The sequence below is a fragment of the Cottoperca gobio genome, chromosome 17 (assembly GCF_900634415.1).
Source record: "Cottoperca gobio chromosome 17, fCotGob3.1, whole genome shotgun sequence".
NCBI classification, from domain to species: domain Eukaryota; kingdom Metazoa; phylum Chordata; class Actinopteri; order Perciformes; family Bovichtidae; genus Cottoperca; species Cottoperca gobio.
Genome location: NC_041371.1, coordinates 11,093,722 through 11,114,030, shown reverse-complemented (window position 1 = coordinate 11,114,030; position 20,309 = coordinate 11,093,722). Strand labels below are relative to the sequence as shown.

Sequence of the window (20,309 nt, the reverse complement as noted above, 5' to 3'; positions counted from 1 at the left end):
GGTGGGGAGGGGTTGGAAATAGCACTCCTTGAAATGGTCTGCCCATCTCCTGAGGCTAAAGGCAATTTCATGCTCCAGCACGACTCAGGGGGACATCAGGACTAAAGGTGACCTCAAGGTTAACGGCCCAAACCTAATAAATATGTTGGAAATCCAGCAGCACAATAACAGCTCCTGGTCACACCACTAAAATCCAATCCCAACGTTTAATTGCGAGAGAAATTCATGATTTTGAATTTTTCGGCAGTGAAGTATCTCGTAAAATGAACACAGAGGCTCTAAAGGAAATACAGGAAGTACGGCGAGCACTGTGTACAGCCCAGGTGTTGTTGTCGACAGCAGAAGCAGTGTCAGTGTTCAGCTTATTGCCAACCTTATCACATGCTTCTTGATGTGACAGAGATCAATAATTCAGAAGAACACCACAATGTTGGCAGCTATTTAAAGATTAAAGGCCAGTCAAGTACTCTTGTGTTTGCTGTAGGTTTGAAGTAGTGTCATCTGCAAACAGAAAAACCCGTACTACAGGTTTTCTTTTCACTTGCTAATACACTAAAATGACACATAAAGCCCAATTATTGAAGCTGACAGTACGAGAGCAAAACCTCAGCTCATGTCTCCAAAACTCTTCTGCTTTTGTGCTTTGCACTCAGTTTGCTATTCAACATGGCACTTTTTGCAACACATTGTACACGGCTCCCTACAGAAGACACAGAAATCTGACATGAAGTCAAATGTTTGACATTTCAATAAACTGCCCTTTCAAAATGCCACACTCATGGACTGATTAGCCATTACGCGTGCCACCTGGCCGAACACCTAATTGCTTGATTGTAGACTCATCAATCAGGATGTAAGCATTACAAAAAAGACCACAGGTGAGAATCTGTTTACAACAACAACGGAAGCCAATGCAGCAGCGAGAGGCCTGCGTATTAGCGTTCATTCATGCTTTCCTTTGTGTGTGTATGTACTATATTCTATTTGGAATATGTTATGTTTTGATTTGCAGTGCAAAATGCAACCTGTGGAAATCAATGGATGTATTGGCTGATATACAATGTGGAAAGAAATACATATTTTCAACCATTTGGTCAATATATTGTAATATATGTACAGACTAAATCATTAGAAAAGTAGACATTTTAAAGGGGTTTTATATTGAGCACAGCAGTGTGTAACTGCTTTAAAAAGAATCAGGTCGTACGTTGTACCATGTGTGTGTCATACAGTGACAACATTGGGTTTTTATATAGTATTGTATAGTTATGAATTTAAGTTTGCAAAACATCTGAGGTGTTCTGCTACATGTGTGTGAGGTTGAGTGAATTGTGTGTAGTGTTTTGACAAAATGAGCACTGTTTTTTTAAATCATCCTTAAGCAATCGTATAAAAAAACCGCATCACTTCTTCAAGCCTTTATGGAAGCAGAGACTAAACCACAGACTAAAGCAGCTGTGTTCATTTGTTGGGTTCCCAGCTTTGGATGCCTTCTTCTGCCTCAGAAACAACCACCATGATGAAGGCAAGATAGCCAAAAACATTTAGAGAATAAAGCATTGTCTGTCGGAGAGGAGTTGTGCAATGTGTTTCATTTTGATGAATTTTCTACTTTTTGTATTTGCTCTTTGTATTTGCATTCTCAGAGAAAGAAACTGTTGGAAAGACAGAAAGTGGTAAAAAGTTCTACAAATAGTGTGTGTAGTATTTGTTCGTCCACTGGACAAAAGTAAAGCCTTTCTTTTGTTATACACATACACAACATTTGTAAATCATAGGCCACACTGTTTGAACAATTATAATGGCAATGATGTACCTACAAAAACATGACCAAACGTCATGGACTAAAGTAAGTGACAGCCACCATCGCTGAGAAGTGATATGTTAAGATAAAGATCTTCTCATTGTTGCTTGATAAAAGCTAAAACTGGATAGGATTTGTATCTAAAAAAATAAAACGTATCTCTCAAAAGATACATTTGCAACTCATCCAAGAGGCTCAACGTTCCCGTAGACGTCTTCCCCTTTGACTAAATTTAGAGCAGTAACTGCCATGATGGTGACAAGCATGAAAACCAAAAGCAAAGCTTCCAAATGTTCATTAAAAAAAACTATGGGTGACAACAAAGACTACATCCACGTTTCTTTCACAGTCTATGACCAAATAATGTTCTTTTAAATTTCAGCACCAGGGACAGCGTCAGAGAAAAGCCCAGCCTCTCCTTACAGACACACACACACACACACACACACACACACACACACACACACACACACACACACACACTACAGAGAATCACATCAGAGGGGTGATTATTTTCACATCATCCTCATCTGTTAGATGCTTATCAATGATGTAAATGCTTTATTAAAAACAATCTGATCGCACTTAGCACCTTTGAATTTATATTTTACTAAAGGCACAGACAATGCTATGCCAGCTTTGACAGGCCCTCCTAGATGTTTATCCAACAATGCAACCAAACACAACAAACACAAATTCTAGCGAGATTTAATCTGCTATAGAATAAAGAACAACCTTTTAAAACTTTCTCGACCACCCTGTAAAAGTGACACCAATAGTTAGATATAGAGTTTCTCTCGTAGGGATACTCTCGACCTATGACTGTGTGAGTGCATGTGTGTGTGTGTGTGTGTGTGTGTGTGTGTGTGTGTGTGTGTGTGTGTGTGTGTGTGTGTGTGTGTGTGTGTGTGTGTGTGTGTGTATGCGTGCATGTTTGTCTGAGTGTGAGTGTCTCATCTAAACTACGCATCTGGAGATTTGTTATAAGGGAGGGTCATGGCTAATAAAGTAGAAGTGTCTTACATCCTCATCCTCCTTCGAGCATTTTTTGCGGTACTGGATGTAAGGTCTGCCATCGATGACTTGCTGAGGGGTCTTCGTTGCGTTTTCCTCGTCTGTAACCTGCCCACCGAGCAGGTGACTGGCCTCAGGTGGGTGCGGGAAGGAATTGGTCGTATTTATCTTCCCGGTGAATCTCTGATACAGCGAAGCCATATTATAGGTCCAGTCCAGATAAAACAACTTACAGCATGTCAGAGCCACAGACGGGTCTCGCCTGAGTCGTTTTTTTTATTGGTTTTCTGTGCGCTTCAAGGAGAACCGATGGCAGGCAGCCAGTTTTCACCTCCGGGATGGAGCAAAAAGATAAGGTGAAGATACCCAGCTAGTAAATAAGCATGTAGGGATAGTGGATGACTGAAGTGATAGACGGATATAAAGCTGAATCATTCGCAGCGATGTCTTTTTAGCTTTGTCCAGGCGCACGGCAGACTGGTGGGCTGAAGGTGTCAATAGTTGCTCTCATCTGTATTCACGACACGTTGTCTCCCCTCTTCAGTTTCCTGATGCCTCCTTACAAGCGAGATAGCAGGCGGATGCGCTGAGTTTCCGATCAGATATTCGATCCCCACCAGACTCCGGGTGATTGTCGGCTAAATAAAAGAGCAAAAGATAATGTTTCGACACTTTCGGCTCTGTTTTTGTCGGACCGTCCTTACGCATGAGGAGTGTGAAGGACGCAGAGAGCCCGGCGGTACTCTCCGCAGACGCGCTCTGCATGAGAAGTGACCAACACTGAGAGAGCAGCGTTACTGTAAAAGCGCTACTGTCACTGCACCTCTCTGGGTGCCATTTTACGCACAAACATGCACCGGCAATGCGCGAATTTCACCTGGATGTACCTTTAATTAAAACCGCTGATGAACAAGTCGCACTCATTTATGATTTCATGAACGGGTTGATAAAATGTTCACCCAAGTGATTGTATTTGGTCCCAGGACAGAGCTCGAGTGCCTCTCTGTGGCGCACTTGATTAAGGCAGGATGACAATACACCTCCGCTTCAGGTGTAAAACAACAAATATTCCCGTTTTCTCAGGAAAATTGTGCTCTTACACATTTAGTGAATCTTGTAAAGCTAAAGTCAATTTCAATACACCTATACATTCTTTACATTTACCTAAAGTACCACAAAGTATAGTCACGTGATGCAAATGTGTATGTCCTCCAACGATATAAAATGCAAGGAATTCATTTGTTCGTGCTCTCCCCTGCAGCATCTTCAAATCTTATCCCTTACAGTAATAATCCAATCCATGAAAGTGTCTCACCCCTTAATGTATGCAGTTTCCCTCCTTATGTCATATATTTTCAGTCAGTTTACATCCACATGTGTTATTAAACTCATACATTATATTTCATGCTTGAAATGCTCACAGAGGCCAAAGACATGCAGCTCTGTGGTAAATGCAGAATATTGGCTTATATGTGGTGGAGGGAGGGAAAGGCTCTTGAGTTAAAGGGTTAAAATATCTGCCTTCCCTGACATGAATGCCACAGGCGAACACCCCTCAGCCTCTCACTCTGACAGCTCAAACTAAACCTCCACCGGGGCCGAGCCGTATTTCTGGGAAATAGGTCATCTTCACATGGGTACAACTTCAAAGCAGCAGTAAAGCATGGCTCAAAACAGTCCCTCACACATTCTGTTGAATAGCACTGTTTTGCATCTTCCATTAAGTGAAATCAAGTTCATTTTGTAATCTTTAGCTAAGAGTACTCAAGGCGAACTGACTGCAACACCAGATATAAAAGTATTCTGTATTCGACTTTGAACAAAGAGCAAGATTCAATTAACTTCTTTCTTTCTTTTTTAACAAATGGTGAGCCATCTCCAGCTCTGAATGGACTGCTAGAGGCTCTTTGATTCATGGCTTGAATTATGAATGTAACCTATTTAATTTGATACGTATCTAGAATCCCTTCTATTGATTTCAAGGTTTGGACATTCATTCAAAAGCAAGAACATAGGACATGACTGCCTTGCTCTAATTAAAGTTAGTCCCTATCCCTCCCATTAGTTAGAATCAATTTTCCTTTCACACTGAGTGTGGTGGGGTGTATGATTCAGAGAATTAACTGAATCGCAACTTTGTTTGATGCTTTTGCATGCTCTTTAATTGCAGCAGAGATGTATTTTGTGGGCTGAACATCTGGGCTTCCTGCAGCCTCATCTTACACAGTGGCCGGCCTTGGTCCGTGTCATCATTTGTTTCTCTAGTTCATAAATGCCTGTCCTGGGTGTGCGCAGCCCTTGGGGAAATAGGTCCGAGTCACTCCAACCTCTCTGATAGATGTCTTCCAATCTCCCTCACCTTGTTGGGGAGTTATTGTGAACTGCCTGGCTGCTTTAACACTCCCCTCAGGACCGTGCCGGGAGCCATGGGCTCAGCTTGACTCCCCTATCGCCTCCTCACAGATACAGCAGCTAACTGGAGCTACGCCCGCGCCCCCCCCCCCCCCCCTGCTCAAACAAACATCACTGCAGTCAAACTCTGCATTATGAGAGGCAAAATGTGGAGAGGCATGTAATAGCTATAATGATGATGATAGCTGCAGCATACCTAATACCTCTGCTGGTAGCTAATGGTGCTGTAGGAGCCAGTGTAAGCTAAAAGTTACTTCAGATGTGATATGGGACATTGTAATCATATATCAAGCTCAGATGCATTTTAATCCAAATGACATAATGCACTTCTGTGCACTTTATGATGCTGTGAGGAATGGCTTTATGGGGCTCAGTAAACTCCCCCGGGTGAGTTTGCCTTTGATTTGCTATCTTATTATATATGGGCTGGAAGGAAGTCATTTGCTTTCCCTTCATTGTAGAAATGAAGCCAAAATACTAGTGCTCACATGCTCCACAGGGTGCTGGAGCACTCTGAGGTAGCCTGTAGGTAAAATCCCACCAATGTGTAAAAAAAAGTCACCTTAGTTTTGTCAGTAATAAAAGACTGAAGTGGAATCAAAAAGTCTGAGAAACAAAAATGGCAGGCAAACTGTTGTCCAGCATGTAAAATAAATAGTATAAATTGTTATATTGTAACAATATGGCTTTTTATGTTTAGCTCTTTTCTGTTTTAGCTTAAGAGTTGCTATCACACCTAAACTAAATTGCATGCAGCAGGTTTAAGGCCATTTATAGTAATTCTTATTAGAAAATGTGTAAAACAGAGTTAAGTGGGGTGAAGAGCTTGAGGCTCAGTGTCAAATATGATTCATAACATAACACATAGCACTTATGATGCACACATAAATGTGTTAGCATTAACTGAAATGCCACCACAGGCTAAAAAGTTTCCATCAGCACACAACACACTGCAACAAATGACTCACAAATTAATTGGATAGAAGAGCAAACAGATCAATCAATCAATGTCTGGTGGGAGAGCCGTAATATATAATTTCCTCTGAACATCACTCATCTGACCAAGGAAATTACTGCGCTTCTCTACATGATTGTAACAGAATGGATTTATTTACAGCCCACCATAATCACCATTTTCCCATTTTGTATAAGCCGGTCACTAATTTCCCTTGATGCTGAGCTTAGCCATCCAGAGCAACAGGCTTTTTTATTTTATTATTATTATCCTGCTGCCTGTGTCAGATTACATGCCCCTGCTTCCTGTCTGTCTAGTGGACACATACATCAAATTAGTCCAATTATCAGAACCAATCTTCAAGTCTGCCCCATAAATCATTATACTGTGTCAAACTGTGAAGCTCTAGCCACGACGCGTGAGGCAAAGAAAGGCTACTGTGTGAGGTGAAAGGGACAGGTGCATGCAGGTGTTTTATAAACAACTGGAAGTCAGTAAATGTAGCCTAATGTGGCCTTCTTACTAACACGGTGACATCAAAAATCGTACTCTTTCTCGGAGTAATAACTCAGTGACAACAGTACACGCAAATACGTCACACATATTTTTAGATTTAGTCTGACTTACCCTTTGTGACGATATCAATATATCCGATATCCATCGTTGAAGAAACGTCTATAAACCCGCTTATAAATCATAATGAAAAGACGCTGCTTATAACTCCAGAACCTCTCTGATAAACATTACGTTTTAAAGTTTTCTTCAGTAACAAAGTAATCCAATGATAGTTGTCTGTACATCCACGGCTACACTGCAAACAGAAACAGCTAATATCTAACTCGGCATACTTTTATTAATGCAAATGTAAACAAATATAGGCTAAAAAGTGGGGCTCAAGTTGTAAGATAACTCATTGACTACGAGGCAGCATTGATCTTCCTGTTTATGGGAAATGTAGTTCCAAAACGTATAACATCAGTTGATCCAAAATGCAGCGGCACGTGTATTGACAAGAACAAGGAATCGGGATCATATTACCGGTACTCCTGTATTAGCTGCTCTGCACGGGCTCCCGGTAAAATACAGAATAGAATTCAAAATCCTTCTCTGACTTACAAAGCAATTAATGGTCAGGCTCCAGCATATCTTAAAGATCTCATAGTACCTTATAACCCAACTAGAGCATTGTGCTCCCAGACTGCAGGGTTACTTGTAGTTCCTAGAGTCTCTAAGAATACAATGGGAGCCAGAGCCTTCAGCTATCAAGCTCCTCTCCAGTGGAACCAGCTTCCAGTTTGTTTTCGGGAGGCAGACACACTCTCCACATTTAAAAGCAGGCTAAAGACTTTCCTTTTTGATAAAGCTTATAGTTAGGGCTGGCTCAGGTTAGCCTTGGATAAGCCCCTAGTTATGCTGCTATAGGCTTAGACTGCCGGGGGACACCTCCCTGCTCACTTCCTTCTCTTCCTCTCTCCTCCCCTCCCTCTCTTCTTCTCCCTCTCTATCTGTATGCATTTATGTAAATGTATGTTACTAACTCATCATCCGGGGTATCATCCCCGGAGTTTCTGTCTCTCATGTGGCAGGTTGCCACTGATAAAGTTTACGTCAGGATCAGGAATCGTGGCTGCGCCTGCTGACCTGGTCCTGCTGGACACCGGGAAGCCTTTTTGACATTTTCCTGGATTCATCCATACTTTCTCTTTTTCAACACGACATATTTTCTGTCAAATGTTGTATTTGTACTATGTTGTTTATCCTGTACACACGACATCTATCGCACGTCTGTCCGTCCTGGGAGAGGGATCCCTCCTCAGTTGCTCTCCCCGAGGTTTCTTCCATTTTTCCCCCTTTAATTTTGGGGTTTCTTTTAGGAAGTTTTTCCTTGTGCGATGCGAGGGTCTAAGGACAGAGAGTGTCATATCCTGTACAGTCTGTAAAGCACAAAGACAAATGTATAATTTGTGATATTGTGCTATATAAATAAATTTGATTTGATTTGAACATGATTATCCCCAAATAGTAGTAAGACAATGAATAATAATAATAGGAATGACAAAATCCATTGATATTAACTTTACAGACAGACAGAGACAGACAGAGACAGAGACAGAGACAGACAGACAGACAGACAGACAGCCAGACAGACAGACAGACAGACAGACAGACAGACAGAGACAGACAGAGACAGACAGAGACAGACAGAGACAGACAGACAGACAGACAGACAGACAGACAGACAGACAGACAGACAGATAGATAGATAGATAGATAGATAGATAGATAGATAGATAGATAGATAGATAGATAGATAGATAGATAGATAGATAGATAGATAGATAGATATATGTTTATAACCAGCATAAACACATACTGAGTCTCATGTGGATTCCACAATTCATGTCTAATTTCTTTTGAAAATCCCCCTAAATTTTCATTATGGTAAATATACTAGTAAGTGCTCATTTCTAAACTCATTTTTCACTGAGCCGTGTGTAAAATTCAACTTTGTTAACTGCTTTCCAGGACTGAAACCAGCTGAGCATGTCGCCTGGTGGAACTGCCATATTATTATCTTCCACAGAGAATAAATGCTGAATCTTCCAGAATATTATGGATGAAGGGAAGCTATGTACTGAGCCTAAATTGAAATGGCATCAGATAAGTCACTGAGGAAATGGAGTTTAATACTGGCTGATGTGGTAGAATAGACTGTGGCTACGTTTGAGCAGCAGACTACAGTCAAGGTTTGTGACAGCAGCAAATGATGAGGAGGAGAAGGGGCAGATTGGGAGCGAATTACTAAGAATTTATTTTCACATGTGTGTTTGTGTGTGGATAGATAGTGTGTGTAGCAAAACAAGGGCTGAAAAGTGGTTGGGATGATTGAAATGAGGGAGTTTATTACATGATAAGTGTCAGACATAATCTAAACCACCCTTCTTTTTTGTTCATTCAGATATTGGTTGCATGATTGTTCTGGTTCTACAAATTATACTGTAACACCACCACATATTCAATATGTGTCTACACACATCTATGCATTATTAGACATCTCAACCACTGAGATGTCAAAGTACTTGTGTTTAGAGTATGTAAGTATCTGGTGGACATGGATCTGGAACCAAAGACACAAAGCATTCCTTTATCCAACAACAAGAAACCTCTAATAATTGTGTCTGTTCTCACATTTAACATAACTTTAATTGCTTGAGAACAACTAAAGTTATCCTAAACTTCTGCTCTTCATTGATCTCCCTTGCAGCCCATTTTCATGCAAGACAGAGAGCAGAGCTGATCAAAGCTGAGCAATTAGCTGACCTCCTGAAAGCCATCTGAATGATTTTCACATAAACAAAGAGTAAACAAAATATTTGAATCCAGAACAAGCCAACGAGGAATACAAACCAATAATTGAAAGTCCAAATATCTCACACAACAATGCATACGTACTTCTATCCAACTGTTCCCCACGATGGCCCGTTCCCTCTGAAGTCATTAGATGGTAACACATCACAAAGAATAACAATGAGGCACTAAGCATTCTCCACAGCAGATGTAACCAACCATTCATTAGAAGTCAGCACTTGACGAAAGAAAATTGAACGGGAACAGTTTGTCGATTAAGAACCTCAGAAGGGACGTCGAGACCCGCCCGCCCCTTCTTGCCCGTCCAGTTGTTATCAAAAACAGCCGGCAGCCTTTTCTGTCAGGAGCAGGAGACTCACACATAAACACAGACATTCCCCCACAGCGTGCCATGCATGCTAAAAGGGCCCCTTACCCTTCTGGAAACAGTGCTGGTGTCTATCTTCAGCTGGGTGGCTATGAGGATAGACATGGTGAAAAGTGCCACTCGCTGTGCTCACACCTTGGTGCTGTGAAGTTGAGGCTGCTGGAAGTGCATGAGAAGTTCTCCCCTCTCCTTTCCCTCCCTCTCTTCCCTCCAGCTAAGGGAGAGGATGACCCGGGGGTCCAGGAGCCCAACCAAAATGCCTCCCTCTCTCCTCGCAGGGTGAATCAATCACACAGACACTGGAATCGCCGACACAGGGTGGGGTGGGATGAGGGGGGAGCATCTCCTCCACTCAGTCTGCTCCAAAAGCTACTTATCTCTCCCGTCCTTACTCCCTCTCTCCCTCCCTCCCTCCCTCCCTGGCTCACTCCCTCCCTCCCTGGCTCACTCCCTCTCTCACACACACTTAAACTCTCTTAACAAGCAAAGGTTGAGAGTTCAATAGTGTAAGTAATTAGACACACACACTCATATACTGTATATATAAACAATAAACACAAATTGTTTCAGCACCAATACTGCCTGCAAGGCATTTTTCCCTTCGAGAGAGTGTGTGTGTGTGTGTGTGTGTGTGTGTGTGTGTGTGTGTGTGTGTGTGTGTGTGTGTGTGTGTGTGTGTGTTTTCCCCATCTGAGTGTGTGCACATATTACCAAGAAATGGATCAATTCAGTTCTCTTTGCAGCTGGGTTGTGATTAAGCCAGAGTTATATTTATGCCGCCTGTCTTCAGCATCATAAAATACAACCCCCTCACACACACACAACCACACACACACACACACACACACACACACACACACACACACACACACACACACACACACGCACACACACACACACACCCATCAAGCCACGCTAACAGGACAGAAGCCTGGCACGAGCCACACTGCTGCTTTATTTATGTAGCGTTGTGTATTGAATCCCAGGGCTGATACTGCGTAACTAGTTAATTCAACCAAACCACAGCATGAAGCCATGGGAAAAAAGGATTTAAATGGCTTTTATTAAACTACAAGTAGTCATATTGCTCAATGAAAATCCCAACCGTTTTTAATCTAATCTGCTCAAGTGAATATGACAAAAGCCAGAGGCGAAAAGCACCATACCTTGAGAAGACCAACACAGACAGCAAAGCATTCATAACTCATTCAAGAGCAGTAAATCACAAGGCTACACACGGTCAATCCCCGTTCAGATATGGACTCAGGGGCTGAATCATGGCTCGTATTGATGCTGCTGTCCGGCATTTTGCTTGAGTGTGAAATCAAGATGCTGAGGCGGTATAAACATTGAAGACGTATGCGATGCGGGGTCGTTCAGGTGCCATGACATTGCAGAACAGTGCCTAAAGTTTTACACTCCACAGCTACAGATGCCGGTATCTAATTTGACATTCATGAGCTAAATGTGCACTATTCTGTTATGACCTTGCCAATTACTTATTGGAGAAGTGAATAAAATAAAGTTAGGATGCCTTTGTTCTTATTTCACGGCCAGTGGTATGTTTTATACCCTGTGGTGAGAACTGGTTTGAGGTTTCACAACGCTTCATAAATACTTATATTCAAGCTGAATTTATTTTTTACCGTGACTTATGGACTCGTTTAAAGTAAGTCTCTTCCCCCTGGAGCTGCAGCAGTTTATCACTAATGACTGTCGGGCTTCAGCTCATATTTTACATGTTCAATTTGCACGGAGACACCACACCCGAGATGACAGCAGCAGATGATGAAGAACTGCACTTAGTTAAAGGTAAGCAGTATAATTACAGAACATGAGACAATAAAAGTTCAAATTAAACACACAAGAACAAAAGGGAACAGCTGCACGCTTAAAGTTTTTTTTTTTTTATGTTAATCAGGCCAGCATTTAAAGCCATACTCTACTCCGGGGATGATGAGCTAAAGTTCATATTTCCATGCACACCACAGGAGATAAGGTTTAATCTGAGAGAATAATTGCTCCGGTGACTATAACGACAAATAATAACGTGCTTTGAGTTACTACAAGACATGGTGGATGTCATTATAGCCATTACTGCAAACAGGCTGATTTTCTGCCATGACATTTCCCAAGGGTCCTTTAAACAAGCCCCTGATTGGTCATATTCCGTATTCATTTTTGTCACATTTACAGCCATGACATACACTCCTATTATTATGAACATTATGGCTCACAGTAAGTCACCATAATTGCAATTAGTATAAAAGGTCAGCGCCAATATTGCTGTAAACCACAAAGGTGATGTAGTGTTTGATCATACTGACAGAAGATTAGCAATGCATGGCTTGGATTATTTTTTGCTTGTTTACTTAGACTCATTTACCACTAATTTCTTCCGTTTGTCATCACTTGCTGATTCTGCAAAATGTGAGCCGCCATTAAAGCATTTTAAGAGCTGATGTCAAAGCAAAATCATTAATAAAGTCTGTGCAATCTCTCGATGGAGGATTAAAGACATAAACATATTAGTTTATAACAGAACTTAAACATCCCAATGACAGTGTGAATTTGTGGTTTGATTAAATCACACATATCTGTATGTCCAAGGGAAGCCCACATGGCTCTCTCGATCCAGAGAGAACGCTGGATTTATTACCAGATACCACTAGGATAATGAAATCATTAGATTAGGTTTTAGCTTATCTACGAGTGTATACCTTTCTGGTGTCTACAGCTTCTGAATTAAATTGATCAATCATAAACTGATCAATAAATAAGATTGGTTAAGTCCAAACAGCTCTGCGTGGATTACAACAAAAACAATCAATCCCTGATACCATATCTCTCTTGCTTTTTTTTTTTTTTTTTTTTTTCTGTGAGCAGCAATGTTTTCAACGCTGCTGCAAAGATTGGGCTTGACAACTTTATGGGGTTAAGGTCTAAACCCAAATGGACATTCTAAGTTGCATATGCGTGTAGAAATTAAAGTGTGTCTTTGTGTGTGCTAATGTGCTCCATGAAAGTATAATCTAAACTCACTTCACAACATTATGCCGTCAAACCTTTACTGTATGTCCGTAGCCCAGCTCTGATCTTAAACTTCAGCCTGACCACAGGACCTATCCTTGGCTAATCGACCCAAAGGCCCCGAGCATCCTCCACCAGCGCTCCTCCCTGTGGATCCCGAAGATTCACATTGCTGCACTTGGTATGCTTCGCAGACCAGCTCCTCTTTGAGCTCAAGGAAGGGCAGTAGTGCAAATATATGAATAGAGAACACAATGCTTTTTGTCAGAATAGGAATGAATCCAGGTATACGTGCATATTAGAATGTGCGTCTTTATCAGCCAGATGCAAGTGACTTCTCCTTCAGACAGAGCTCCATCAGGTCATCTGTTACAGGTGACAGCTACGAATGAACCCTGCACCCCCCGGGGAGCAATGCAAGACCGTGATTATGTCCAGGATGAAGAGCTTGTCGTGCTTGTGGGTGGCCGGGAGCCACAAAACCTGGAAAGCTTTCATAAACATGGTTTTCATCTACAACAAACCTACCCTAGAGAGCCAAACCCACGGCGCAGCAGTTAGTGGTGACAAATCACTGCTGTTGAATGCTGTTGTCCCTTGCTGCTGGCCGTCCCTGGTTGTTTCCCCGTCTCCAAATTTCATTTCATTGAACAATGTGCTATTGTCCGCCGCTCCATTATCACGCTCAATGTGGTCATTGGATAAAATAAACAGATGGTATCGAGATGTGCACGTAGCCTTTGTGTGTGTGTGTGTGTGTGTGTATGGGCAAATCAGGAGAATGAAAGTCATTTTGTACCAGCTAATAGTGGGCAGCAATACAAACATTTTAAGCAGGTGATTGAAAATGCAATGATTTAATGCAGAAATACAAAGGGGCTCACTAGATGAATACTGAAAGCTTTTGAAAGGCATTTCATCTGTACACATTCCTGCTGCATACAAATCGTTTCAGTGAAAGTTTTGTCTGTAGGATGCTTCTCCAGGGAACCTTAACATTCAGCTCAGAGTTCCACTAAATTCTTGACACACACACACGTTCAAACACTCAAAACTAACCTGACCAAACTGATTAAAGAATTTATCATATTCCATGGAAAATATACTTGAATGATAATAACATTCAACATGACCCCACAAACAAATGTATACACACATATGTTAACTGTGTGCCTGAACATTAGATACAGATTTTGCAGAGAGTGAAACAATACCATTTGTATCTTGGAAACAGAGAGCGCTGTCAGCTGCCTGCCTCTCAGTCTCAGTAAATGCAAATGATGGAAGTCTAGACACAGAAGAAAGGTACTGGCCTCGAAAACGTCAGGCAACCGGCAACACCAGAGGCAGTCAGCACAACAGATGAGACAAGAAACTGTGAGGCAAAATATGAAGTGTATTTTCTGCTTCGTGGTGTAGGAGGTAGAAATGGATGCCAATGATTCAATCTGGGCCATGACTGAATATGATTAAGTGATGCTGAGAACCCTTTCCGTCTGATTTAAATGCCATTTAAAATTGTGGATCTAAGATGCAAAATGATGAATGAAAGGGACTCTGTGGCATTACAACAATATACAAGATAGTAGAAACGGAAAATATACTGATTCATGTAACAGCCTAGTGTCTGCAGAGCACTTTTGGATGTTGTGAGTTGCGAATCCACTTGGGTTTCATTTAATTATCAAAGCAATCATGAACATAATCTCTACAGAAAACATCACAAACACTTCACCACAGTAGAAGCAACAGAAAATGACAAAACAAATTGCGAAAAGCTTAATGCAGTACAGTTGTGGTTATAAACACCGTAACATGGGGACACTTTGTGAAGTTTCAAACGGCTCCAAATCCAATTTTTAGAAATGTTTGCATGAAGAATTTTAGTGCACAGTATATATATATATATATATATATATATATATATATATATATATATATATATATATATATATATATATATATATATATATATATATATATATATATATATATATATATATAGTTGTAGTAAGGGCCACTAACCTAATATAAAAGTGTTAATGCTTTGCATAGTGCATCTCCCAACAAAAATGACATCTTCTTTCTTAGTAGAAATGACCAAAACTTCCTCTTCACCTCCTAAAGAAAGACTTGAAATGTTATTACTGAAAAGGTTTTATTTAAAGATGTGCTGGGATTTAAAGCTTGAAACACCTCCTGCAAAAACAAGAGGAGAATAGGGTCAAAAAGAAAAGTGCAAAAAGAAAAGTATGAATGCAGTGTATCCATATCAATACAGCTAGTAAGTCTCTGTAAATCAGAGCTCTCTCATTCTCAGGGCAGGATCATAATAACCAAATTGGGCATAATGAGTTTTTGGGAGACATGTCTGTATTTTCTCCAAATTTGCTCTATCCTCTGAGAGGGGGCAGCTGGGATATCCACAGCCAGACTTAATGAATTATTTTACTATGCAAATTGACAGCAGATTATGGTAGAATTTAATAGGCTGTGCTCGGGAGTCCTTAAAGAGTCAAACTTTGGTCACAGAAACTTTACTCTTCAGGACTTTTGGGCTTTCATAGCATCACGCTGTACATTAAGTGGTGTCAGCATAATGTAGAATGTACAGAGATAGAGCTTCTCAACGCAAGTGGGACATTTTTTTTGAAAGAAACTGACTGGAGGTTTGTAAAGCCCGAATAATAAGAGAAAAATCTATCAAGATGCCGACAAATTGGTAAAAGCTTGGCAAGGAAGCTTGATCTCCAGTCAATGTGTGGCTTTGTGTCTCCAGCAGAGGGCAAACTAACTCCAGCATCGGTTGAACAAAACACATGCGATGATTTCAAGAGTCAATCTAATCTATTACAATCCAGTAATAGACAAATGAGTGAATCTCCACGGAAAGCAGCCACATGTGACAAGACTTAATACAACTCTATCATATCAAACAAAACATGCAGAACTGTGAGATCTAAATGTTAATTCATTTGGGGAATTTGGTAAAAAAATTCAAGTATGTAAAATATATCTTAAATAATCTTGAATCTAAAACATTTATAGTTCCACATGCTGAGCTCACTCAAATAAATCTATTCTTTTGTCATTCAGTTTACTGAAACGCCTACAAATAGCCTACTACAGCCTGTGATCTGGAAACATTATTGGGGATGACATGCCCCCTGGAGGCAGACAGATTTGTCACAATTTAAATATTTCACAGCTCATCCTAAGAGACACACATGCAGGGAAACTGATCCATGTAGCAACATATGTTTTTCCCTTATTCAAACCACATTTAATGCGTCCTCCTGTGTAATTCAAGTTAAGTTTGAATCTGTTATGTGAGTGTTGCTCGGAAATGGCATTATGGGAGTGCTTTTGCTGGGGCATTACTAAAAGAAGAGAAAATATGTTTTCCAACTCTGTGGGTTCTTTGATAGAATATCGGCGAACCTAAGTAGGTAATACACAATCTGGCAGACACATAGAGTAAAAGTTGGTAAAAGAAAAACATCAAGTCAGAGCTGTGAGGGAATAGGAAATAACAAGACTTTTATCAGTACAACCTAATTGGCTTGGCTGCACATGGAGAAGCTGTGGACAGACACTTCATCCATTTAGGCCATGAAGTTTGCAAACAAGTATCTTATCAAATAATTTGGTCCATCGAGTCTTAACTTCTTAAAGCAAATCGGAAAACTATCAGACATGTTATGGAGTGTCTTTGCCTTGATACCAGCAGAGGGGTTTGTTGCAAATAAACGTGGCACTTATTGTTTCCAGAAAAATAATGTCTGATATAAATGATCCTGCACTTGAATTATTAAGTGTCAAATAAGAAAACTGAATGTTACACTAAAGTGAGCCACAGAAAGGAAACTGAATTTGATCTGGAAAAGTTTTAAATCAAGATAAAAAGGGCTAAAAAAAATACTCAACATCTCAAACTGACACTCTGATCGTCTTCTTCTACTGCACAGTCCACAGCAAATTACATCAAATCGTCTCCTCGTGCACAAGTGTGCCTACAAAGGCACTTCAACGAAGCTGTGCCAATTCGGTGTAATTTCAGCCTGATGGTTAGAACAGACTGGATGTGAGCAAGAAGTGAAAAGAGGTGGTTTACCTTCTCTCCCTTAGTGGATCCCCTGCGGTAGCTTCCTGCACCTGCTGATGAGTTCATGGTCCCATGTAGCAATAGTCTGCAATACAAAAATATTCACCTGAAGCCATAATCAACTTTCTCTTCTCTCTCTCTCTCTCTCTCTCTCTCTCTCTCTCTCTCTCTCTCTCTCTCTCTCTCTCTCTCTCTCTCTCTCTCACGCACACACACTTGCATGTAAGCACGCACGTACCAACACAGTCAATAATGAAGAGACTATCTGCTTCTTTTTTTTCTTCTTGGAAGCTGCAAGTTGAAAAAGCCTCACTGATATGTGCATGCGTTTGAGCTCCAGCTATTCCAGTAACGAGAGAGATGAAACGCCACCCACCTGTAGTAAAGCTAAAGTGTTGTCCAGTGTGAATCAAAGCGCTATAGGCGGACCAGCCTCTGTATACGGGCTGTACAGTGTCCGCGTTCTGCCTGCGCACCGACAGCCAGTGAGACAGATGCAGCGGAAAGTTTCCTCACGATTCTTTTACAGTTGTGTGCAGAAGTGTTGCTTAAAATCAGCTGGTCCGCGGCCAGTTTGGCGCTCTGAATTAGGATATGCATTTACAAAGAAAAAGAGTAAAGGAGAAGTGAAGCTGTCGCTTTATCAGCAAATTGCAGCGTCTCTGTTGCCATGTGAGGAGCTGCTGCAATCCTCAAAGTGTCCACGTTGAACTGTGCAGTTTCAATCCACTTAGCTGAATAAGAGTCTGTATTGGCCGTCTCATCTGTATTTTTTTGGAGTTGTTCACGCCCCATTCAGTATGTCAGGACATATTGGGGCTGGGCTTTTGTGAGGCGCGGGGGCAAAATAGCTCAAATAGGTTTAGAAATCTGACTCTGCTTTCACAACACTTTTATGATTTTTTTTCTCTGGTCCCGTTAAGTGCTGGACACAAGCGCAACCCTGCGCGTCCTTTGCCCTCCTGCCGCTGTTTCAGGACAGACGCTTCCGCATAGAGCCAGCAATTAGTAGCTTTTAGCGGTGGGTGGTGATCAAAGGCGAAACAACGTCACCCCCCGGCCCCTCGGCGGTTAATATTTTTCTATAGGTCTAATGAGGAAGGGATGCAAAAGAGTTCATTACAGAGAGTAAAGTGTGAATTTAGTGAAACCACAGGGAGCTAAGTGGCGGTGCACTCTGCAAATACTAATGATCCGGAGCTGGGGAGTTTTCTCTAACTTCAGCTGCAGCTAATTAAAGGGAACAAAGGGACAGAGTTTTCTTTTGTTAACAAGAGAATATGATTGATATTCATTTAAGGCTATTCTTGTGAATCATATGAGGGACAGATGTTTTTTTTCTACTTCTGTCTTCTGTTTTCCTTCTGCGGGTACATAATTAATTACAGTCAATGGCCAGTAAAGACATCTTTGATACTGCTCTCCCAGGAGAGGTGAGGTAGTCTGTGCTCTGTAACTTCAAACTTTCTTTTGCCGCATTGCACTGGTGTTGGGCCATAAATAATTGAACAGTAGAAATGTACTGTACTATAATACCCAAAGAAAGGCAGTTTATGTATGACTATTCCCACCAGGACTGCGTTGGTGAAATAGTAACAATGCAAAACATACCTCCTCCCCTTTAAGACAATAAAGATGAAAGTTGTGCTCTTTGTTGGACATGTATAGGTGTGGAGACAGTAGTACCTTCCAAATTCCAATTGCAAATTAATTTAAATTAACATTTTATGTACAAATATATATATTTCTAAATGTATATCAATGTTTGTTTTTTTCTGTTCAAATATGGAAACCATTCTTGTTTGCCATGTAGGTGCATCACCTTCAAACATGTTTTTTCTCCCATTGTATGACTTCAAAAGGACACTTGCTGGTGGTTTTCAACATGCCTTTGTGTATTCCAGAAAAGCAATCATGCCTGAGACAAGGGAAAGTTTAAAGTAGTGTGTTGATGACAGAGGGCTGAGCAGCGTGGAGGCATACTCCATCACAAAGCCATCATTTACAGATCAACACCATGGACAGCAGCCAGGCAGCTCTGTGGCGGTGTTAATGGAAGAACAGGCAAGAGGCTCTGAATCCACAGGAGACCAATTACAGTTGTTATACGGTTGCGGAAATGCTCAAGTGAAGTAGTTGTTTTAGACCAGGAATTGAGTTACACTGAACCAAAATGAATTGCAAATCGTCCAAATTAAATGGAGTGGGGGAGGATGAACGAGGGAAATCTGCATAACAAATATGCCTTATGTTCCTCCTCTCTTTTTGCCTTTCGCTGTCTGTGTTTATGACTCAGAGTTGTAGTTTTACAAAGACAACAGATAGACAACCTTAAGTATCAGCGAAGCATAGAAGACGGCTTACAGTGGACCTTCACCAACGTCTGGTATCACTTTAGTAATCTACAGTTGGGTTAAATAATTTGGAAATATATTGTAAATGGAATAGAAATCTGTACTGATGAATCTCACTGGAGAACGATAAGTAATACATAATTTAAATTCAATTCTAAAGAATTAAACTGGATAATATAACAGGATTCAATAAGTCTCAATAAGTCCTCATATATAATTACTGTTCCCTATGTTCTGTGCCAGCATGTCAGCTGAATGATTATCTGTACTGATTTACATCTTTACAGCAAGAGATCAACTGACCAATTCAAAGTATCGTGTTCGGAAGATGCTGTTATCAATAAAGTATTTCCTGCCTGATGGTATGTGAGAGCACCAGAATCCTGTCCTGCATTTCCAGATCTTGTTTCAGTCCCTGTGGTCTATTAGCAAGATACTAGCAAGATATAGGCCAACTGATAGATGCTTTTGTGTTTTTTTGTTTTGTTTAAAAAAATTAATCTGCAGCAACAATGGCTTCCTGTATCTCCCTAAAAAAAGTTTAAAATGTCAAAGTCTTTGATTTGAGGAATTGGGGATTTCAGCCTTTGGAGAAAGCATCTGAAGTTCCCACAGTTTTTTTTTTTTTACACTCAAAAGGCAAGAATCCAAAATGTCTGCTAAAGCGAATTTATTTCAAAAAGAGGGCTTTATGGATTTGCATATGACTTATATATGCCATCACCACCTCTGAAACAGCCATCTAGAAGCAGAATAAATTATAGACTTCTTGTTGGAAATCCAATTTTTCTCCCAGTTGGCCTTCTCCTTTGCTCATTAGAATATCAACAAAGTTGACCACATGGGCTGCGCAGCGATAAATAAATCTCTGTTCACCACTGATTTAATGGAGCTGAGAA

General features: G+C 40.8%; 1 protein-coding gene across 2 annotated transcripts in view; it reads right to left on the bottom strand.

The window, feature by feature from the left end:
- Positions 1-17,829, bottom strand: part of LOC115021975 (dipeptidyl aminopeptidase-like protein 6) — a 77,318-nt gene extending 59,489 nt beyond the window's left edge. Inside the window, exons 1-2 of one of the 2 annotated variants that reach the window (XM_029452735.1) lie at positions 17,433-17,829; positions 17,066-17,141 (exon numbers count right to left, since the gene is read on the bottom strand). In XM_029452735.1, the coding sequence (XP_029308595.1) occupies positions 17,066-17,122 (57 nt within the window). In that variant the 5' untranslated portion in view covers positions 17,123-17,141; positions 17,433-17,829. Of the gene's footprint in view, positions 1-2,827; positions 3,515-17,065; positions 17,142-17,432 lie in introns of those variants that run through there. The other variant, XM_029452732.1, reaches the window with a different exon arrangement.
- Positions 17,830-20,309: the final 2,480 nt, after the last annotated feature.